We start from the raw sequence: 24,284 nt of genomic DNA, 5'->3' as shown, positions 1-24,284 counted from the left end.
TAGAATATGTCAGAAAGAATGAAAATAACTCTTTGGTAAGTGGCAACAGACAAGGTATGCCGAAAAAAAAGATGTAGACAATGAATAGATAGCCAGCCCACCAGACACTTACTACAACCAGAACATCACTTTTGGGTGGACTGACCCTTTAAAGCTGAATTCCAGGCAAAGGACTTTTAAATTTCATATATGGGAGCTCCCAAAAGATTTTATTTCTACCCATTCAGTTGTGAGATTAATATAGCTTTGCCTTACAGCAGAGCTCTATCTCACAGGACAGGAGACCTGATTTTACTCTGTTGCAGGGCTCTTGTAGGGCTGTGCTGTATGCCTCTTGTACTACCCACCCCAAAACTGTGATTAGGCAGTGAAAGGAAAAGCAAGAGAGTGATTTATAAACTCTTCTCTAATCTCTCCTCCTACCAGCATGCTCTTTGTTAGCACATGAGAACTGCAGCATAACTGATTGGCTACTTGTGCTGCTAATTCCTGGCTCAGCCTGAGCTCTACTGCATAGCAAAAGCAAGTCAAATTGAGGTAGATTCAGGTAAATTTAATGATGAATTTGCAAATACAAAGCTTAATTATTTTGTGTCTTTTATATCTGTCTGGAGTTCAGCTTTGATCGTTAGCACTGTGAAAGTCTGAATGACAGAAAAAAGTGAAAAATAAATGGTGGAAACCTGATTTAGAGAATGACAGTGAGATAGGAGAGGACGGTACCATGGCAGACCCTCCTCAGGCTCCGAGGATCTTCTTCACTAGGTATCCAGGCATAGAGTAAAGGAACAGGCCCACCATAAGGAGAAGGAGGATGAGGATGAGGATTTTCAGAATCAGCCAGCGGTAAGTATGCCAGATAAAGTAGCGGATAGACTTCAGGGGGTTGAGAAACCAAAGGAAGCTTGTGTCTGGCCGGCTGGTGAAGGGAGGAGGAGGAAATCAGAAGACAGGCAACCCGAAAATAAAGGGAGGAGAGTAATGAGAAAGTCAACCTAGGGTTACATGTGTGAGTGAGAGAATGTTTACATGCATGACACTTTCTATTCTTCTGCCAGAGGAGTTAAAAGCTACAATTAGACTTTTTTTTTGTATTTTCACAAAATTATATTGTGGGTTGAGTGTGAAAACCTAAAGTGTAATATGACCAGGCAAAGGACACAATGGCAGTTTACATATTCTTAACCACATCAGCTCACACACCTGTACACCACAAAGGACCAGAGCAATTTGTACATCTGTTCTATGGGCCTTCTGATTCGGTAATAACTTTGTCATAACTTAAAGTGTATATATGGTCCAAATGTAAAATCATATATTCATTCCTAGCTTACTCCTATTAATCTGAATAATGAAGTTCATACATTTACTTTGTGAAGAATCATTTCACACATCTCCTTTCTTGCATTCTGTCACAGGTAGTCACTATGCCCCGTGAGTAGCCACCGCTGTGTCACACATTTCACAGAGCCTGCCTTCTGAAGTTTGCAAATTTTTTTTTGATACAATATTTAAAAAAATGAACGAATTGGATAAAAACAAAAAAATATATTAATGGCTAGAAAATAGAAAAAAATAATATTCTGTGTGCTTTGATTACATTTTTTGGATGTGTGTAGTACGTTCATTGTTCAACTGGTTTAAGAGGACCTAATGTACCAGTTTTGCCTGAGGTCTCCCTGCAGCTGACCCTTTACCCATTACTGAGTAAGACTCCATACTAACTATTCGATTTTCTGCACATTTTTGTCTTTAGCTTTACCAAAACCATGTAGTGCAAGGGCCTGCCTGATTGCATGCAAACTGAAACGCTTAAATCTGAGTTCCACCCAAAAATGGAACTTCAATGGAACTTTAAGGGAAGTTGACCCCCAGACATGCCACATTTGGCATGTCAGTTTTATATTTTTTTGGGGGGGGGGAGTGGAAACCCTCTTTTTAGAGGGTTCCAGCTCCCACTTCCTCCCGGGGCACCGCGGTGCCGGAAGTCAGTTCACCTCTCCCCCTCCCTATCGGCAATCATCTGGGACACGTCACAGGTCCCAGATGATTGCCTGGCCAGTCACGCCGCATAGCGCGGCTCGCGCAGTGGGTGCCTGGCTGTGAAGCCATAGTCGGGCGCCCACAGTGACAATGCTGGCGCCACAGAGAGGAGGTGGAGATGAGCGGGCTTCATTGCCCCACATCGCTGGACCCTGAGAACAGGTAAGTGTCCAATTATTAAAAGTCAGTAGCTGCAGTATTTGTAGCTACTGGCTTTTATTTTATTTTTTTTAAGCGTAACTCTGCTTTAAGGTTTGACCTCATAGTATATGGTTTTGGTAAATCCGAAGACAAAAATATGCAGAAAATCTAATAGTGTGCATGTGGCATAAGTATGCTTTGTTCTGTCTGTGTTGCCTATGTTGATGTTGAAAAGTTAGTTTGAGAGGCATGGGGCTCCATTCGCATTCACAATGCGGTAAGTTACTGCTTTGTGAATGGAGCCCAATGTCTCTCAAACTAACTTTTCAACATCAACACAGACAGAACAAATGCTTACTCAGTAATGGGTAAAGGGTCCGCTGCAGGGAGACCACTGGTGACAACAAATACCTACCACATCCGAGTATGTGGTAACATACCACACAGCGATAAAAAAAAAAAAAATTGGCATTCCATTAAAAACTCTACTAAAATGCGCTCTTTTATGAAGTGCTATTTTAGTAGTAAAAGCCTGCGGTATGGAGTGGGGCCTGGTATGGATTGGAGGGGGATCCCACGCCGCTTTTACCCAGATTTTTGTAATGCTGGTAATTATTCTCTTTACATTCAGCTGTCAGCGGGGAACTCTGCTGACAGCTGATAACTCATCAGTTGTTAAGGACACATCGGCCGCCCGCTCCTTAACAACCATGTTGTTTACTAGCTGTTAAGAACGCCGGTGGCCGTCCGCTCCTTTACATCCAGTACACATTCCTTAAATACTGCATGCCTCGATCGCTAATTAATTACCGCATGCATTTAATTATTTATTTCCTTCTGTGAATTGAGTTTAACGCCTGTTCATGCGGTATTTACCAAGCATTTTCAGCGTTTTTGTGGTAAATACCGCAGAGCAGTATCGTGAATTGACAGTTTTAGGATCGCATGTGGTATTTAGGCAAAATGTGTCTAGTCACCTGAATATCACATGCAATCTACTTTTGTGAATGGAACCCATTGTTAGCAGGACAAAAGATGAGGGAAAATCTCTCTCTCTCTGTGTGTGTGAGAGCAGACCAGGATAGCAGTACAAACCATTCAGGAATTCTAACCCTTCTCCCCTCTGATCAAAACTAAGAAAAAACGTTTGGGTTGGACATACACTTTAAGAATATGTCAACACCTTAAAGTCCATAGACTGGCCACATTTTCACTTTAAAGTGTAACTGACATCCTTACTGATTATTTATTACATGAATGCAACCTATCAGGTCACTATAAACTAACAATACCAATGATGTGAGGTTCCCTTTGACAAGGCAAAAAAAGAGATGTCTGTCAAAACACAGTGACCTCTAATGCCGCGTACACACAACCGGACTTTCCGGCAGACTAGGCCTGAAGGGATTAGTCCATCGGACAATCCGATCGTGTGTGGGATAGTCTGACCATTTTTCGGAAAAAAAAACAGAGGGACCTAGTAATAGAACATTTTTCAAATCTATCTGATGGACTCAATTCCAAAAGATTAAAATCGGGAAAACCATTCGTCTGTGTTCTGGCTCGACGGACCAAATATGACGCAAGGGCAGCTATTGGCTACTGGCTATTGAACTTCCTTGTTTATTCCCGTTTTATGTCATCATGTTCAAAACGGAATTTCGAACGAACTTAGTCCGTTCGTGTGTGGCAAAGACCGTTCATTCGAAAAGTCTGTCAGAACTCCACCGAAGACCGTCGGACCTAGTCTGCCGGAAAGTCCAGTCGTTTGTACGTGGCATAAGACACCTTATATTCGTAGTATAGTTGCCATCTGCCAATGAATTGTAGAGTCTGGGCCAGGTATTGGTCATTGCACATTCTCTGATTCTCAGTGCTCACTTATAGTGATTAGTAGTGAATCTGCCTTGGTTCAATTCCTGAACAGTTTTGCAACTGTTGTGGAACTGAACCAAGGCAGATTCACTCATCCCATATCTTGCTCGCCCGCCACTGCTATGGGGGATGTACCAATGCCAAATAAATAAAAAAAATACAGTATCCCTCCATAACTTCAAATACAGACAATATGGCTGCTGTGAGCCAAACCATTTACAGTGAGGGGAGGGGGATGGGTTATACATTGCTTCCAATCATTAGCTCTGGTGACTTAGATGTCTAGGGAAAAGGCTATGCACTGCATTATGGGTTCTTCCTTTTTCCTGGCAGCAAACCTGCAAACTTTTCAAGTCAAAGGTTTGCAATTTGTGAACTTAGTAAATCCCGAGGAACCTCATCCCTATTGACCAATTAAAAAAAAAACTTCCTTTTATGTGACTGTTACAAACCTATTCATTTTCTGCAAGCCTAATAACTTGCAGAAGACGTTAGCTGTTAGGATCTGTTCACAGCATTGTGTTTTATGCGCGCAACAATGCAAAATCACAGCGCACTAGACACATGAAAACTAGTTATCATTTTAATCTATGAAGCTCTACGCATCAGTGCATTGCATTTTTGATGGTGGCTGGGAGCTGTCAGTGTGCTGGGAGAGTGCAGTAAGTATATATATATGTGGCAGCCCAAATTAAGGTCCATGCCATGCATGCAGTAGTCTCAAGGCTTTTGGATGTCTACACAAGGGGGGATTTTACAGGTAAATAACATGCCTAAAATATGTTACATGCACATATATTCTTATGGGAAGATTTTTGTTGAAATGAATGGTCTGACAACAGGGTCTCTTTAAGCCCAAGCAACACCAAAGGCTATTGAGGCACTTATTCAGAGATGCTTAGTCAGACTTGGAGTCTGGCCCCTAGTAAAAAGTGAAGCTAGTTTCAGAAAGGCACACAGAGGAGAGTTTATTGTCTGGTATATATAGACACTATACTACCAAAAGTATTGGGACACCTGCTATTACATGCACATGAACTTTAATGGCATCCCAGTCTTAGTCCATATGGTTCAATATTGAGTTGGCCCACCTGTTGCAGCTATAACAGCTTCAACTCTTCTGGGAAGGCTGTCCACAATGTTTAGAAGTGTGTCTATGGGAATGTTTGACCATTCTTCCAGAAGTGCATTTGTGAGGTCAGGCACTGATGATGAACAAGAATCCCTGGCTTGACGTCTCCACTCTATTTCATCCCAAAGGTGTTTTATCAGGTTGAGGTATAACCAGTCAAGTTCCTCCGCCCCAAACTCGCTCATCCATGCCTTTATGCACCTTGCTTTGTGCACTGGTCCACTTGGTGGAGGGGGATTTTGGTGTGGGGTTGTTTTTTTAGGGGTTGGGCTTGGCTCCTTAGTTCCAGTAAAGGGAACTTTTAATGGGTAAGTATACCAAGACATTTTGGACAATTTCATGCTCCCAACTTTGTGGGAACAGTTTGGGGATGGCCCCTTCCTTTTACAACATGACTGTGCACCACTGCACAGCAAGGTCCATAAAGACATGGATGAGCGAGTTTGGGGTGGAGGAACTTGACTGGCCAACACAGAGTCCTGACCTCAACCTGATAGAACACCTTTGGGGTTAATTAGAGTGGAGACTTTAAGCTAGGCCTTCTTGTCCACATCAGTGCCTGACCTCATAAATGTACTTCTGGAAGAATGGTCGAACATTCCCAAAGACAAATTCCTAAACCTTGTGGACAGCCTTCCCAGAAGAGTTGAAACTGTTATAGCTGCAAATGATGGGCCAACTCAATATTGAACCCTATGGACATAGACTGGGATGCCATTAAAGTTTGTGTGTGTAAAGGCAGGTGTCCCAATACTTTTGGCAATATAGTGCATATCTCTCTATCTCTCTATCTCTCTCTCTCTCTCTCTCTCTATCTATCTATCTATCTATCTATCTATCTATCTATCTATCTATCTATCTATCTATCTATCTATCTATCTATCTATCTATCTATCTATCTATCTATTCACACACACACACACACATACACACACACACACATACATATATAAATAAATACACACACTGAGCAAAATTATAAATGCAACACTTTTGTGTTTGCCCCTATTTATCATGAGCTGAAATAAAAAATCTATGACTTTTTCCATGTACACAAAAGGCCTATTTCTCTCAAATCTTGTTCACAAATTTAGCACTTTGCTGAGATAATCCAGCCACCTCACAGGTGTGGCACATCAAGATGATGATTAGACAGCATGATTATTGCACAGGTGTGCCTTAGGCTGGACACAATAAAAGGCCACTCTAAAATGTGCAGTTTTACTGTATTGGGGGGTCCGAAAACCAGTCAGTATCTGGTGTGACCACCATTTGCCTCACCCAGTTCAGCACATCTCCTTCGCATAGAGTTTATCAGGTTGTTGATTGTGGTCTGTGGAATGTTGGTCCATTCTTCTTCAATGGCTGTGCGAAGTTGCTGGATATTGGCAGGAACTGGAACTCGCTGTTGTATACGCAGATCCAGAGCATCCCAAACATGCTCAATGGGTGACATGTCTGGTAAATAAGCTGGCCATGCAAGAACTGGGATGTTTTCAGCTCCCAGGAATTGTGTACAGATCCTTGCAACATGGGGCGTGCGATCTTGGAGGTGAAGATGCTGCATGTGGAGGTCCTGGGCTGGTGTGGTTACACGTGGTGTGCGGTAGTGAGGCCGGTTGGATGTACTGCCAAATTCTCTGAATCGCCATGGGAAAAGGCTTATGGTAGAGAAATGAACATTCAATTCAAGGTCAACAGATCTGGTGGACATTCCTGCAGTCAGCATACCAATTGCCCCCTCCCTCAACACTTGGGACATCTGTGGCATTGTGCTGTGTGATAAAACTGCACATTTTAGAGTGGCCTTTTATTGTGGCCAGCCTAAGGCACACCTGTGCAATAATCATGCTGTCTAATCAGCATCTTCATATGCCACGCTTGTGAGGTGGATGGATTATCTCGGCAAAGGAGAAGTGCTCACTAACACAGATTTAGACAGAAAAAGATATTTTTGTGCAGTGACTACTTCCTCCATTTTTACGATACTGTATATTGCCCGGTTGATTGTTGCAGAGAGGGATTTGGTAGCTTCCACTTTGCACGAGATGTCAAACCTTCCCTGTGTCAGAGGGGTATCTTTTACCCATGTCACAGTGTGGATTAGCATGACAGGAGGCTCCACAGAATTAAAAGAACATGCTACTTTACATAGAATTATTACACACAAGGATTTTATACTTATCTGACTTACTTTGGTTTTTCCAGAGGATCTGGCTCATTGCGTCCAAGACCTGCCGGTGATTTCTCTGCCTCTTCCGCTGATAGTAGGTGGAGCTCTGCCTCCACTTTACCCTGAGGAAAAAAATAGTGGGTAATATTATTACTAAAGCCTAATTTTAGTACCTGACAGAATGAAAAAGACATGATTCTGTGATACTTGAATAAAGAAATGGGGGTCAGCGATTGTCATTCTAATCCTTCCTTACTTTATTAAAAATGTCCTATCAGGAAGAACGGGGTTCAGTTTGAAGGCATCTTGTTGTTATTACTATAGCCTGAGTTTTTATGTGCAAATGAAAAGTGAGCATTTATCACTTTCATTTAATATTAAAGAAGAAAATAGCTTCAGTCTTTAATTATTATTAATATTAATATTATTATTATTTTACAGGATTTATATAGTGCCAACAGTTTACACAGCGCTTAACAAAATTAAGGCAGACGTTACAGTTACAATACAAGTTGGTACAAGAGGAATCAGAGGGCCCTGCTGGTTAGAACTTATGAGCTAAGAGGGAGGGTCAAGTGATACCAAAGGTAATAGCTGTGTGGGAATGTGCCGATGGAGAAAGTAAAAACACAGTGTATTAGGTAAAAGCACAATAGGCTTCTTTAAAGAGAAGGGTTTTCAGGGATCGTCCAAAGATGGATAGGTTAGGAAACAGTTTTGGGTGGGGAGTTCCAAAGGATGGGAGAAGCTTTGGAGAAATCCTGGAGAAGAGCATGGGAGGAGGTGACAAAGGAGCTTGAGAGCAGGAGGTCTTGGGACGACTGAAAAGAGCGGCTTGGTTGATATTTTGAGACCAGGCTAGTGATGTACCTGGGGTGAGTTTTGGATGGCTTTGTATGTTATGGTTAGTATTTTGAATTTTATTCGTTGGGTGAGTGGAAGCCAGTGGAGGAATTGGCGGGGGGGGGGGGGGACACTGAATGGTTGGTAAGGTGGATAAGTCTTGCAGAAGTATTCATGATGGACTGTAGGGGGGATAGCCGATGTAAAGGTAATTCAATTAGGAGGGAGTTGCAGTAGTCAAGGTGAGAGATAACCAGGTAGTGAATTAAAAGCTTGGTGGTGTCATTGGTTAAAAAGAGACATATTCTGGAGAAATTGCAGAAGGTTGAAGCGGCATGATTTGGACAGGGATTGGATGTAGGCCTGAAAGGACAGTTCAGAGTTCAGGAATACACCTAGTACCCTCGCATGTGGGGACGGACTGATAGTTGCGCCATTGATTTTGACAGAGAAGTCAGGGGAAGGGGCACATGGGGGAGGAAATATTATGAGCTTGGTTTTACATAGATCAGTTGTAAGACGTCCAGTCAGATATGTCTGTTAGTAAATCAGTGATGCGTGAGAAAACAGATGGGGTGAGCTGGGGGGTAGAGAGAGAGATTTGGGTGTCATCAGCATAGAAATGGTATTGGAAGCCATAGGAGGCTATCAGCTGATCCAGGGAGGAGGTGTAGATTGAGTATAGGAGTGATCCAAGGACAGAACCTTGAGGCATATGGTTGTGTATGTGTGGGGGCTGGCATATATACGGGTGTGAGGAAGGCTGATACAGATACAGGTGTGTGGGGGGGTGCTGACATATATACAAGTGTGTGTGTGTGGGGGGGCTGGCACATATACAGTTGTGTGGGGGGGGGGGGCTGACATATATACAGGTGTGAGGAAGGCTGACATATATACAGGTGTGGGGGGGGGGGGGGGCTGACATATATACAGGTGTGAGGAAGGCTGACTTCGTACAGGTGGGGTGGCCCATGGGCAAGCCCTGGGGAATGTTGGTGGTCAGGCTTGGGGAGGCAGGGCTAAAGCTGTGTAAGGGGCCCAAACATTTCTGATGGCTGCCCTGGGTGTGTGTGTGTGTGTGTGTGTGTGTGGGGGGGGGGGGGGGTGATATATATACAAGTGTGGGAGGGGGGCTGGCATATACAGTGGTGTGAAAAAGTGTTTGCCCCCTTCCTCATTTCCTGTTCCTTTGCATGTTTGTCACACTTAAGTGTTTCGGAACATCAAACCAATTTAAACAATAGTCAAGGACAACACAAGTAAACACAAAATGCAATTTGTAAATGAAGGTGTTTATTATTAAAGGTGAAAAAAAATCCAAACCATCATGGCCCTGTGTGAAAAAGTGATTGCCCCCTAAACCTAATAACTGGTTGGGCCACCCTTAGCAGCAACAACTGCAACCAAGCGTTTGCGATAACGTGCAATGAGGCTTTTACAGCGTCCTGGAGGAATTTTGGCCCACTCATCTTTGCAGAATTGTCCTAATTCAGTTACATTAGAGGGTTTTCGAGCATGAACGGCCTTTTTAAGGTCATACCACAACATCTCAATAGGATTCAGGTCAGGACTTTGGCTAGGCCACTCCAAAGTCTTCATTTTGTTTTTCTTCAGCCATTCGGTGGTGGACTTGCTGGTGTGTTTAGGATCATTGTCCTGCTGCAGAACCCAAGTTCGTTTCAGCTTGAGTACACGAACAGATGGTCGGACATTCTCCTTCAGGATCTCTTGGTAGACAGCAGAATTCATAGTTCCTTTTATCACGGCAAGTCTTCCAGGTCCTGAAGCAGCAAAACAGCCCCAGACCATCACACTACCACCACCATATTTTACTGTTGGTATAATGTTCTTTTTATGAAATGCAGTGTTCCTTCTATGCCAGATATACTTGGACACACACCTTCCAAAGAGTTCCACTTTTGTCTCATCGGTCCACAGAATGTTGTCCCAAAAGTCTTGGGGATCATCAAGATGTGTTGTGGAGAAATTGAGACGAGCTTTGATGTTCTTTTTGCTCAGCAGTGGTTTTCTCCTTGGAACTCTGCCATGCAGGCCATTTTTGCCCAGTCTTTTCCTGATGGTGAAGGCATGAACGCTGACCTTAACTGAGGCAAGTGAGGCCTGCAGTTCCTTGGACGTTGTTGTGGGGTCTTTTGTGACCTCTTGGATGAGTCGTCGCTGCGCTCTTGGGGTAATTTTGGGCGGCCGGCCACTCCTGGGAAGGTTCACCACTGTTCCATGTCTTCGCCATTTGTGGATAATGGCTCTCACTGTGGTTCGCTGGATTCCCAAAGCTTTGGAAATGGCTTTATAACCCTTTCCAGACTGATAGATCTCAATTACTTTCTTTCTCAATTGTTCCTGAATTTCTTTGGGTCTCGGCATGATGTGTAGCTTTTAAGGATCTTCTGGTGGACCTTACTGTGTCAAGCAGCACCTATTTAAGTGATGCCTTGATTGTGAACAGGTGTGGCAATAATCAGGCCTGGGTGTGGCTAAAGAAATTGAACTCAGGTGTGGACAACCACAGTTATAGTATGTTTTAACAAGGGGGGCAATTACTTTTTCACACAGGGCCATGATGGTTTGGATTTTTTTTCACCTTTAATAATAAACACCTTCATTTACAAATTGCATTTTGTGTTTACTTGTGTTGTCCTTGACTATTGTTTAAATTGGTTTGATGTTCCGAAACACTTAAGTGTGACAAACATGCAAAGGAACAGAAAATGAGGAAGGGGGCAAACACTTTTTCACACCACTGTATACAGTTGTGTGGGGGGGGCTGACAAATATACAGGTGTGAGGGGGGCTGACATATATACAGGTGTGAGAAAGGCTGACATAAATACAGGATTGAGGGAGGCTGAGTGCGTACAGGTGGGGTGGCCGGTGTGCGGATCCGGTAGGAAGGCCCGTGGGCAAGCCATGAGGAATGTCGGTGGTTGGATCACAGAGTCCAACAGACCCCGGTTCCTCAGCACCTGGCTCTCAATAGCCATGCCGTTAAAGCCAGCGATGGTAAAGCAGGATGGAGAATCGGACCTTGAGACCGTAGGTTCTCTCGTAACGGCAGTCGCCATGGGGCATCTTCCACCAGGCACACTAGGCGTACCAAGGTCGCTGGGGCCAATCTGGAGCGACCAGAATCACTGGGATCCCCTCGACCACCACTCTGCGGAGCAGACGTGGTAACCGTTTCAGTGGAGGAAAGGCATAGATCAGCTGGTACTGATCCCACGGAGCCACCAGCGCATCTGACGTGTCTGCCCACGGATCTTGTCCTGGACACAAATCTCGGCACCTTCCGATTGAGACGGGAGGCCAGAAGATCCACATCTGGTGTGCCCCACCTCAGAAACACTAGCTGGAATACCTCCAGATGCAACGCCCATTCTCCTGGATCCAGCATCCAGATCCAGCATCTGGCGAGACACATAGTCCGCCTGTCAGTTCTCCACTCCTAGGATGTAAATGGCCGACAGGGCCGGTACGTGCCGCTCTGCCCACCGAAGTATGTGAGCGACCTGTGCGGCGGCTGAGCTTCTTGTTCCTCCTTGGTGATTGACGTATGCCACAGCTGTGGTGCTGTCTGACTGGATCCTGATCGGACGCCTCTGTAGTCTCATCGACCATGGGGAGAGACACAGCCTGATCGCTCTCAGCTCGAGCAGATTGATCGGCAACTTGGATTCTTCCACCGACCAGAGGCCCTGGGCCGACTGAACCCCCATCACTCCACCCCAGCAGGATAGGCTGGCGTCCGTTGTGATCACTGTCCACTTCAGAGGTAGGAACGACTTCCCAGACTGAATCACCGGGGACCTCAGCCACCAGTTCAGGGAATCTCTGCCTGGCTGGCTCCCCTGGATCTATCGATCCAGGGACAACTGAGATTTGTCCCACTTTGTCAAAATCTCCTTTTGCAGGACACTGGTTTGGAACTGAGCACATGGTACTGCCTCAAAGCACCATGAGTCCCAGGACTTGAGTCTGCAGTTTGTCTGAAGGGAGAAAAACTCTCGCTTCCCTGGAGTCCAGCAGCAAGCCCAGGTACTCCAGACGCTGGGTCGGTACAATCACGACTTCTTTAGGTTCAATAGCCACCCAAATTCTTGCATGGTCTGCATGGTGATCACCACATCCTCCTCTAATTCTGAGGCGGAAGATGCCCTCAGGAGGAGATCGTGGAGGTATCCCACGATCGCAATCCCACATTGCCGCAGCAAACGCCAAAACTGGAGCCAATACCTTGGTAAAGACTCGGGGGGCTGATGCCAGAGCAAAAGGAAGAGCCACAAACTGGTAGTGGGCTTCTCCGACTGCAAATTGCAGAAACTTTTGATGCCGAAGGCATATGGGTATGTGCAGGTACGCATCCTGAATGTCTAAGGATGCCAGGGAGTCCTCTTGAAGGAGTGTAGCAACTAGTGAGCAAACTGATTCCATTCTGAACCTCTGCACTTTCACAAGGTAATTGAGGGCTTTTAGGTCCAAGATTGGATGTACCCCTTCCTTCTTGGGAACTACAAACAGATTTGAGTAGAATCCCTGGAAACACTCTGATTCCGGAACCGATACAACCACCCCGCGACTCAGCAGGTCCCTTACTGCCCCCAAGAGGGCCTCCCGGGGATACGGGTATGCTGGAGGGGAAGAATCTGTTTGTAGCCTCTATCTTGTAGCCTGAGGAAATCAGATCACAGACCCATTGATCGGATAGTCGAGAGGACCACTGGGCTGCAAACTCCGGAAGGCGACCCCCCACCCGAGACATGGTGGGGGCAAACCTTCATGCAGTAGCACTTTTGTTTTCAGGCTTGTTAGGCTTGCAGTTCCAGGGACGTTTCTGTCCTTCTGTGGTCATCCTGTCGGCTGGGGACATTTAGCCGAAGCTGCGGGCGGACGGAAAAGCCATTTGTGAGTGGAAAAAGAGGGCCCACAGCCTTCCTGGCCTGTGGGAGTAGGATACTCTTACTATCGGTGGCATTTTTAATAATGTCATCCAACGAGGTTCCGAAAAGCCGGTCGCCAAGGGAAGATCTGTCAGGGTTTTCTTAGATGCCTGGTCAGCAGACTAGCATTTTAACCAAATCAGGCGCCTCAGCACCACTGCTGACACTGAAGCCCTGGATAACAGAGGAAGAGTATCCAGGGCCACGTCACAAACGTACTTAAGGCCTTGCACTAGTTGGTCTGCTAGTTCCATGCAGACAGGAGAAGCCTGTTGCTCTCCCAATTTGCGGTGCAACAGCTATGCCCACTCAGTGTCTGCGACACAAGTGCGCATGCCAGTACTGGTCACATGGCTGACCCCACAACCGTAAACAAGGAACAAGCCACTGCCTCGGCCTTCCTGTCTGTGGGATCCTTAAATGCAGGAGTCCCCTCTACCGGGATCGTAGTTACTTTATTTAACCTGGATACTGGGGGGTCCATGACCGGAGGAGCCGACGACTTCTTGAGAAGGCTCTCCTCAAAGGGGTAACGCACCGCCATGGATTTGGGGACTGAAAAGGTCCGTTGCAGGCGACCCCATTCCTTGAAAATGAACTTGTCAAAATAAGTCAGATACGGGAACACCTTAGGTGAATGTGCTGGCTTACAGGACCCAAAAGGGGCCGCTACATCAGCAGAGGGATCTGCTGGCTCATGAATCTTCAGGGTATCACGCACAGCTGTGATAAGTGCTCCAACAAGCGTTTTGTCGTGCATGGACCCGAACGGGGACTCATTCTGACTGTCCGAACGGTCATGGTCAGCTTCGTCTGACAAGACAGAGCAGTGGTCACCAGCCTCAGCAGGGCCAGAGTCTGCGTCAGAGCACTCCCCAGAGGACGGGGTGCAGGGGCCACTTTTGTGCCATCTGCATCTTGGCATCGAACGAATTAAGGACTGTTGTCAGGGTGCCCAGGAGTCCCGGTTGCAATTGCCTGGATTTTGGGGGAAGAAACACCTGAAGCCATGCTGACCCTACCCTGTCTGCCACCCGAAGGGGACTTAGGACAGTGACAGTCCCACCCTACTTACTGCTGCTGGCTGAGGGGCTCTTTCCTGCAGGACTCATCACCCTGAGGGGTTCTGCACTATCCAGCAGGTAGTGCCTGTAGTCTCTGTTGGCTCCCAGGTGCAGAGGAAACAGTGCTGTGTAGGTGGAAGCAGCTGCAAATGGCACTGAAACCGCTCTGAAGTGTGCTCAGGCTTCAAGAAACTGGCCACCCAGCATCCAACACAAGGACATAAAACACAGGGAAAATGGCCGTCAGAGCACAGGAGCACATGCCGCCGTTAGAGAACACGTATTCAGGCTTCAAGAAAATGGCCGCCGGAATCCTGTATAGGGACAATCACAAGGAAAATAGCCGCCGAAGCCCAGGAGAGCATGTTTTTCCTTGCCCACACCTAAGATGGCCACCGAATGTCAGAGCCATGAGGGACAGGGAGAAACAATGGCGGTGAGTACAGCGCTGCACAGGACACCAGCATAGCCTCACAGACACCTTCCAAGGACAGGCAAAACAGGACCCAGGACTCAGCCAGCCAGCGACAACCCCCCCCCCCCTCCCCAGGTGAGGGCCCCCCGGAGAGCAGAATTTCAGCCAGCATTTTATTCGGTCAGAAAAAGTTCCTATCCGAAAATGCATTCGTCTGTATGCAGTTCAGATGCGCAAAAAATTATGCATGTTTGGAAACAATTTGACACATGCTCGGAAGCATTTAACTTCATTTTCTCGGCTCGTTGTAGTGTTGTACGTCACCGCGACGGTTGAAAGTTCAGAGAACTTTTGTGTGACCGTGTGTATGCAAGCCAAGCTTGAGCGGAATTCCGTTGGAAAAACCATCCAGGTTTTTTCTGATGGAATTTCTGATTGTGTGTATGGGGCATAATGGTATGGACTAGTAACCGTTGGTTTTTGCTTTAAAATTTTAAATTAATTTGAAACCCCGTATATAGATGTATTTCATTTTGTACTCTCAGTTTACTGCAGCAAATATCCTTGGCAGCATATTAACTCTTCTGCCACGTTTACTGTATATATCATATAGATATCTCTCTAGCCTACCCTCTTTGAGTCCTTTATTGGACCTTCTATATATTTTTTATGTATTTCTGATTGATTTAGTTAGTGTCATTTTCTGGCTATCCATATTGAAGCTCTTTTTCTTCTATTCGTTTTGTTTTTTAAACAATATACCAATAAAGATGTTTTTTCAGTCTGTATTTTTTATGCTATTTTAGCGTTTCAGCTGAGCATTTTATTTTTATCATCCCTCCCCTTTCATGGTCTACATCTGGCATCTCTTTTAAGCTCTTAATCTCAAGCGCTGCATATGTATTTACACTTTGAAGCAGTGCCTATGAAATGAGTGAGAGTGGTTTCTCTCTTCGTTCCTTGCCCAGCTGTGCTTCAATTCATTTGCCAGCTGATGATGCATATAATCCTTAGACACTCAGTAATAACTGTTAGGGATGAATTCAAAGTTCAGTTGTTAGGTGGAGGCTGGATAGGCTTCCCTATTTAGATATGTTTTCAGGGATCGCCTAAAGGTGTCCACAGTAGGAAATAGACAGACTTGATAGAGGTAGAGCGTTCCAGAGGATGGGAGCGGCTCTTAAAAAGTCCCGGAGACAAGCAAGGGAGGAGGAGACAAGAGAGCTAAAGAGCAAGAGGGCTTGGGAGGAGCGGAGAGGACGATTTGGTATTTGGAGACAAGTTTGGTGATGTAGCTGGGAGCAGAGTAGTGGATAGCTTTGTATATTGTTGTTAGTATTGTAAATGTCATTTGCTAAGCAATGGAAAGCCAGTGGAGGCACTGGAAGCAAGGGGTAGCAGACACTGAGTGGTTGGTCAGATAGATGAGTCTGGCAGCAGCATATTCATGATAGACTGAAGGGAAGTAGCCTGTGTAGAGGTAGGCCTAGGAGTTGCAATAGTCAACACAAGAGATAACAAATTGAATTTTTAGAGATGTTACGGAGGTGAAGTCTACAAGCTTTTTCACAGTGATTGGATTTGGAGCTGAAAGGACAGGTCTGAGGCTAGGATTACACTTAGTACCCTGGCATGAGGGTAGGGACTAATAGCTGTACTAAGCCCATGGGAGGATGGAACACAGAGAGTCGTAGCAAGGGAGGAGACTAGCTGAAGCCAGTCTTTACTTCTTTACACCAGGCTTAATTCAAGTGTGGGGCTTCATCCTTTATTGCAAGTTCAGTGGTGTCAGGCCGGTATTTACACTCTTATTAATTTATTTTTTGCTTCCTGTTTCCCACTGTGGAAATTTTCCCTTAATTTCCTATCCTGGAGATGAAACTCAGTAAATGAGGAAATCTCTCCAAAGCATCAGGAGCATCTAGCGCTCCTGATCCTCATTACAGCATCCTGATTTTGGCTGTGGTATTCTCCTTGTCTGTCTGTCTGTCCACCTGCAGGGTGACTGATGTGGCCAGACTCTGGGTGGAGACCAAACCTGATTTAAAGTGATACTAAAGTCTCGTATTTTTTTCTTTAAAAATAACAAAAGTGCTATACTTACATCCTCTGTGCAATGGTTTTTGCACAGAGCAGCCCAGATCCTCCTCTTCTTGGGTCCCTCTTTGGCGCTCCTGGCCCTCCCTCCTGTTGAGTGCCCCCACAGCAAGCAGCTTGCTATATGGGCACCCGAGCCCAGCCAAAGCTCCCTGTGTCCATTCAGACATGGAGCTGCAGTTCGCCCCATCCCCTCTCTCCTGATTGGATAACTAACTTTGATTGACAGCAGCAGGAGCCAATGGCACCGCTGCTGTGTCTCAGCCAATCAGGACGGAGAGTCCTGGACAGCCGAGGTACTCCTGTACATCACTGGATAGGGATGGAGCTAAGGTAAGTATTTGGGGGGGCTGAGGGGGCTGCTACACACAGAAGGTTTTTTTATCTTAATGCATAGAATGCATTAGGATAAAAAACCTTCTGCCTTTACAACCACTTTAAGATCTTGATTGTGATAGATTGTGTAATACCTGATCAAGCTGCCTGTTTGTCAGCCCTGCTCTGCTAGATTGGATTTCCCTGTGTACAACTGTTTTCTGAACTCTACTTGCCTTTTACCTGGACTGTCATTGAACCATTCTGCCTGTCTGTGTGCTTTGCTTAGTTCACACCTGCCCTGGCGTAGTGGCCAGGCACTATATCATTGTGTATATGTCCTAGGACAAGCAAGCACCGGTAGGCCTGCTTGCCTTATGAGAAAGGGGGCTGCTATAGGTGTAGAACACAATAGCCAGCTATAGTGTCTGACCCCCTGCATTAGGGGTAAGCGTGACATTAGGTTAATGGAAATCCCATCTAAGGGAGCAGTCACTGGATAAGACATTCCCATTGGATGAGTTTCACTTTTGACAACTCGAAATGTTTGGATTGTCCATCCCTTTCTGTCTCAGTGACAACAATGGTCACCCATACCAATTAGGAGGGAATCTCCCCAATGGGAACATAGTCAGCTATAAAAACTTGACAAAAGGTCTAACTGTTCCATCAAAATGAACAAAAAAATGTTTCTTCATACACGTTTATAAAACAGCTCTTATGTTGCACATTTTCTTGCTTTTGTCAACACTTTTGCAATTTTTCAATTTGCAGAAAGGCCAACAGAAAAGCTATATTTTAATGGAAAACTCAATTAAATCATGCATCCTGGATCAAATTTTAAAAACAGATGCTAAAAACAAGGAGAAAACATTTAGCATCTTACAGTGAGTTCAAGTTCATCATTTTCATTTCTGGCAACGAACGGCCACCATCCTTTCACCCTCTTCTGTTTGAAGATAGAAACCATTGGCAAGTCCACCTCGGGTGCCACCATGTCTATGGAGCATTGTTTCGCTGTCTTTGCTCCTCGAGGGAAACGGTTTAAGTCTAACTCAATGGCGCCTATAGGAGGGAAATATGACCAATGAGGTAACATGCTACAAACTGAAACACCCTTAAAAGATTTTCATAGGCATGACACAAATTTACTCCCAAACCTTGCCCTAATTATTACAGCAATTTTTCAATACTAAAGTATATTAAATAACTATAGAAAATGTAAGAGCTCCTTGCAATGGCTTAATCATACAACTTTGGCACACATTTTTATCAAAGGTATTCCCAAACCTCTGTTAGACTCCCACAAAAGTATCATCAGTTTTAAGAGGGCTGACTCCCATGGATATTAAGCACTACATGGTCAATGTTCAGTAAAATATACAACATTATTCACCGTCAGTACAATTCACATTATGTAATGTACAGTCATACCCAGGAAGTCATCAGCAGAGAAGTGGTCAGCATCCCAGACCTGTAGGGTAAGTCGTGCTGGAATCTTGTATTCTGTCTCATCCCAGGAAAACATAGACTCTTTCTTAGAGATGACAATCTTCTCCTCGGCCACCAGATAATCAAATGGATAAATGAACCTCCAGTTGAAGTTGCCCTCACCAGTAAGAGAGTGATAGTGGACGTCTGTATCTTGCTTGTCCTCCTGTTGTCCCTTCAGCCACCTACATGTCCCATCCAGAGACAGTCAGTAGACATACATACAAAACGCTAAGGATCATTAACTGTAATGGCATGCTCTAATACTGGGGAGAGTGGGGGTTACTTACTAGTACTTGTGTAAGGAGAATTTTATACAGGTCACTACCTCCATATTCTGGGAGACAGGGTTATTTTAGGCTTAACTTGTTAGTACTTGGCATGGTCATGGGGGACAAACAATTGTCCTGCCCAGTCAGTATCTGCTCAGATTGTGGTGGATGAAAAATCCGGTTGTATGATGACTACATGCATGCCAACATTATCTAGGTATGACAAATATGAGGTCCAGCACAGTCCAAAAATGGGTCATGAAAATCCACATCAGTAAGAAAACTTTATAGTATACTTCCAAGCATATCTCTACATCACACCTAGAACTAGGAAACTGCCATTGTTTAAAAAATAATACATTTAATCTAGTTAGTTGTTTGCTCTGCCTAGGAAATCTAAACAGCAGTGCTCAACTGTTAACACGGCACTTACCTTAGGCCAACAAAGACTTCTAAAAGCCTGAACGGGCTTGCTGGAAAACCAGCAGCCAATCGGCATCCAATCAGCACTTGCAGCCAATGGCTGTGAGCGCTGACCAGTGTGTTCTGGCGGGGGAACCCCCTCATCAGAACACAATAGCACAGCTGGGAGATTTCTGTACTAACATTGCATAGTTAATACAGTGAGCTCCTCGCAAGCTCCTATAAAAAAAACTTAGTGTGTACCAGGCATTATTCTAGGGGATAGTGAAAACTGTTTTACTTACCTAATTCTCTGCTCCACCAGCAGATGGTGCTCTCCTATGCTTCAGCTGTGGAATGTCCCTCAGAGCCACCATGTCCAATAACATCAAGACCTTAAGCTGGCCATAGACGGTTCACATCTCTGCCTGTTCAGCAAGGACCAGCCTGAGATTGGAACCATGTATGTGCAGGGGCTGACTGTATGCAGGTTGATCGATCACCATGTATGGGCAGGCTGATTATATCCAGGTTGATCAATCAATCAACTTGGGTACAACCAGCCTGTTGGATTTTTCAAGCGATTATTGCCAGGGGGCTCTGCTATTGCTAGCAATAATCACTGTGTTCTCCTGGCTGGGGCGGCTCACCCCAAAAGAGGATAGCGCCACAGGAGGGATTCCCCCATTGACACTGACTGTGTTGATGGAAGAATCGAGCGACATTCTTTCCTGCAACCCATGGTTGCAGGAAAGAAAATCAAATCATCTATGGCTGGCTTTAGAATGCTGGAGTATGGGGGGAAAGACGCTGAAGGGACTGGTCAAGCAGTGCAGAGGAGTGGAGGATCAGGTAAGTAAATTTTCTTTTCTATGCCGCCTCAACCGGAATGAGCAGTTAACCCTTGCAGTATTGCCGCAGCCCCATTGCAACAAAGAATCTTTCAAGTTTCCTGGAGTTTGGCTTTAAGATTATGGTTCCCAATTTCATGTTACTGCTTCAACCTCTACATTAATACTATGTATCTAAAGAAAGGTGACCCCTCAAAGTCAGCTCTTGTGGTAACATTCTCAAATCCTCTAGCTAGCCTGTAAATAGCCAGAGGGTCTACAGTTCTGAGGGCTTACAAGCATTGATTCACCAATACAATGTTGGTACTAAGTAAATATTAACCAGGTGCATCATCCAATGGATTTTTATTATTTGTAACGTTAACTTCACAGCTCCATATTCAGTTAAGGCTTGTTGGCACTTCTGGATACTTTACAACAAATACACAGAAGGAAGACAGACAGGTCCCAATTTATGGACAGCCAATGTAGGCCATGGTCTAGTGTGGTGTTGCTGCCAAGAATGATGCAACTGGGCCTTCATTGTTATCCCTGCACAATTTGTAATTTTTGTTGGTGGAATAGTATTCTATGTTTTAGGTCAATACAATTATGAAAAAAAAAACATTACTTTGCTCTAGACTTCTAGTCTTTAGTTTTAGGTGTGCAGATGAGTAGGTAAACTAACCCCCTCTAGCCTCGCTGCCCCAAGGATTTGTGTACCTTGTGTGGCTATGACATCTTAGCTTGTTCATATAACAATAAGACTAGCCAGTCAAGTGAGGTAGAATGGTTGGCCTACGGGGGGGAGGACATGTAAACCTGGAACGGAAGTTTGGTCTTTGGACCAAAATGGTTGCAGGTGGAGGCTTAGTTTGAACTTTCAAGGACAGTACTTGATTGGTAAAATAATCCAGTATTGGAGTCAGCTTATTCGTTTCGAGTGGACTGACCCTTTGATGACAAAACTCTTGTAATAGTTTTTTTTTCTGACATAAACATTTATGTACATATTAAATAGACATTCTTGAGCAATATAACATTTACATGCTAAACATACACAAAAGAAAATACACACAGACATAAATCCACATGCTCCACGCAGGAAAGAAGTACAGAGCTATGCATATAGATATTTTGTTAACAGATATTAGTGTAGATATGAATGAAGGAAATGAGAGGAAATGTTGCATGCAGTATACTCCGTTGATGCATCATCTTCGCCTTCACAGTCGGCTTTCTCTCTGCGGATAACCTCCTTGTTACTGGAAGGTCCAAAATGAGTTGTAAATGTGTATATGTTGCATACACATAAGGGAAGCAGCCATTGTTTTTTGGGGGATCTTAACAAGTCCCAGTCAGTCTTAACAAGTCCCAAATGTAGTTACTATGTGATACTGTACATAAGCCTCAAAACTTCCTTTACCTTTCCCGACTGAGTCAAATCCTCCATCATTTGTGTCTCAAACGCTTCTCCTCCCAGACACTGCAGCTCACACTGGGAGGGTTTCAGTAATAAAGGCACTGCTGTCAATCAAACAATTAGTGGGCAGGGCTAGGTGTGTCCAGGCATTGACTGACAATCCACAGGCTTGTGAATCAGCAGTGTCAATGCTGATAGCCACGAAGCAAGCAGGCGCAGACTACATTAGAGTGGCAACTCTGCTCTGAATTCAGGAGAGCTGCAACATCACTGCAACTCCATTTCAAAAATCTGGATTAGGTGGGCTTCACTAGCAGGCGTAAACTGGAATTTGTGGGGACTTTTTAGGGGGACTAAAAGAAAACCGCAAGTGCAAATGCATTAATAAATAAGTGATGTGGCACGTATTATCAAAAGAGAAGTATGGGAATATTTTTTATTGTAGAATCATACCTACCTAGGTGGATGAAGCATTGCGCCGATGCTGCATACGTCCCCCACCGGCTCTGAGGCTGAGAACCGAGCGATCAAACACTGCTGATTGCTCGGTTCTTAAAGCTCCCTGAGCAGAGGGCTGCTGTCAGTCATTGGCTCTCCCCCTCGCTGGAGCACTGGGCTGTGGAGGAGGTAGGAGCAGCCAGCTCAGGCTCTCAGCAGCTCGCTGAGAAAATGAGCCGGGTGCCAGTCCAGGCATGCGGGCGGATCCCGACTTTATAGTCACGATCTTTCCTGAGCCTAGCGCGACTCCGTGACATCAGCCAACAGTGTACATCAGCTCGCTGTTTACTGAAAATGCATAGCTTCCAACTGTCCCTTATTTTGAGGGACTGTCCCTGATTTGGAACAAAGTCCCTCTGTCCCTCTTTCCTCCTCATTTGTCCCTGATTTTGGTATGATCTATATAATTGTATATAAAATTCACTTTTTATCTTTCAAAAGGTGTTTTCCAGTGCTAAACCTTTCATCCAGTATCCAAATTGTTGCATTTGTAAATTCCAAAAGCCAATATAAAGGAATAGTAGTGGTAAAAAGGCACTTGTGGGTTTAACCGGTCAATTTTTGTACAATTCTCCTTTAAGGGGAGGGCGTGGCAGAGGGTGTGTCCTATGTCTAGATACTTTTTCCAACAGGTGTCCCTCATTCCCATCTTGGAAAGTTGGGAGGTATGGAAATGGGTCACACGAGGGCACAAAGAACTGCACTCCTGTGATCCACAGGAGAATTAAAGCCAAACAAGCTTTGACTGTACTTCTCCTTTAATGGGAGGCCATAGTTCTATTTTAAAGTGACCCCTTCCTTTACACATGAAAGTTAAAGGATAAGAGTCACTTAAACTCCTCCGCTCCCCAGCGAGATATACTCACCCATCAGACTGGGAAAAGAAAGTCTTGTGTAAGCTCCGAACTGATTTGTCAGAGGTGACACAAGATATATTTTTTATTTTGACTGAAGTGTACCTTTACATAAAATATAGAAATGTCACTGTATCCAATGATTTGGCTACATGTAATAATTACTGGACAAACCCAAAAAAAATAGTCCACACATTAATGTGATTTTACCTAAAATATCAATATAGAATATGGTTTGCATTCTTGAAATATGGCTGTTTTTTGCCATGGTCAGCAGCTACATTTAAGGGCTCTCTCAGAAACAAGGAGGTGTGAAAGGCACTTACCTGGAATCTGGGAACACAATGCAAAAACAATTTCATACTGTGCAAATAAAAGCCCTCTTATTGTAAACCTTGGTGCAAACACATGAATCACACTGTATGCAGACACACCCACTCCTGGAGGCATCGCTAGCTAGTGGGATTGTGTGGTGGAACCAGGGCGAGAAAGACCTCTCCAGTGCTGAGGGTGGACATCATCACACCAGGAGTTGGGATTAGAAAGAGATTTGGTTCAAAACCTTTTACCCCAAAGGAAGATATTGGATCCTGAACAACATAACTTTTTATGCTCAGGATCAATATATAATAGTACCTTTAAATATTTATGCTAGTAAACATGAGATGGCCATGTTTTTTTTTTTACATTATCTTTCTAAATCCAAATAAGTTAGCTTGGGTGCAAGTTGTGTATCTATATCTGAATTATTGATAATTTATTTTTACTTGTGGCTAATTCTGCTGGTGTACCTAAGCTGGTTCCAGTGCATCAAGTACCTCAACTCAGAATAGGAATGATGTAAATCATTATATATATTTTATTACATAAATATTTTCTTGTGTTTTGTCCTAAAGTGTATTTCTGTTACTCGCTTTTAAATCTTTTTGGAAGATCCAATTTACGATGAGTAAAGTCACATGGAACTAATGCCAGCTTCTTAGCTGATATTTTCTTCAGCACATTTTATATATTTTTCCTGGTAATGATGAATATTATGAACTTATGAAGAGGTTAATTAAAAATACTGATAGTAGTGGAAAATGTAAAAGAATATTATATATATCTGTGATTACCTAAATTAATTGGTGACACAGATCAACATTGTGCAATCTGTGCTTGCAGAAAAGCTAGGCCAATGGATCACCTATCTTTAGCATCAGATCATTTTTTTATATAGACTTTTGTTTGTTTTGGTAAAGAAAATTTTGGATCGATGATATTTCCAATTTATGGTGGTCAAAGCAAGGAATTCAATTTAAATCAGGGTATATAAACCTGCGAAAGGTGGTGACAATTTGAGTTATGACCCTGGAAGTGTCCAGTAATTTTCCTGCACACATAATAAATTGGTGAAACATAAATCAATTTGAGGACCTCAAAAACTGAAGAGTATTTTCATGGCATCAAAAAACCCAA

The 24,284-nt window shown here is 44.3% G+C and overlaps 1 protein-coding gene across 18 annotated transcripts in view; it reads right to left on the bottom strand.

Annotated features, from left to right (window-relative positions):
* The window catches only part of OTOF (otoferlin), a 529,099-nt gene that overhangs the window by 9,477 nt on the left and 495,338 nt on the right, over positions 1-24,284 (bottom strand). For 13 of the 18 annotated variants that reach the window (XM_077488986.1, XM_077488987.1, XM_077488991.1 and 10 more), the window contains 3 exons: positions 18,491-18,732; positions 17,943-18,121; positions 7,386-7,486 (listed from right to left, as the gene is read on the bottom strand). In XM_077488986.1, the coding sequence (XP_077345112.1) occupies positions 7,386-7,486; positions 17,943-18,121; positions 18,491-18,732 (522 nt within the window). Of the gene's footprint in view, positions 1-683; positions 920-7,385; positions 7,487-17,942; positions 18,122-18,490; positions 18,733-24,284 lie in introns of all 18 variants that reach the window. The other 5 variants (XM_077488989.1, XM_077488990.1, XM_077488993.1 and 2 more) reach the window with 2 other exon arrangements.

This window comes from Lithobates pipiens, unplaced genomic scaffold (genome assembly GCF_037356315.1).
Source record: "Lithobates pipiens isolate NorthernLeopardFrog02 unplaced genomic scaffold, aLitPip1_a1.2 Scaffold_18, whole genome shotgun sequence".
In the NCBI taxonomy this organism is placed as follows: domain Eukaryota; kingdom Metazoa; phylum Chordata; class Amphibia; order Anura; family Ranidae; genus Lithobates; species Lithobates pipiens.
This window is presented reverse-complemented; position numbering and strand designations above follow the sequence as displayed.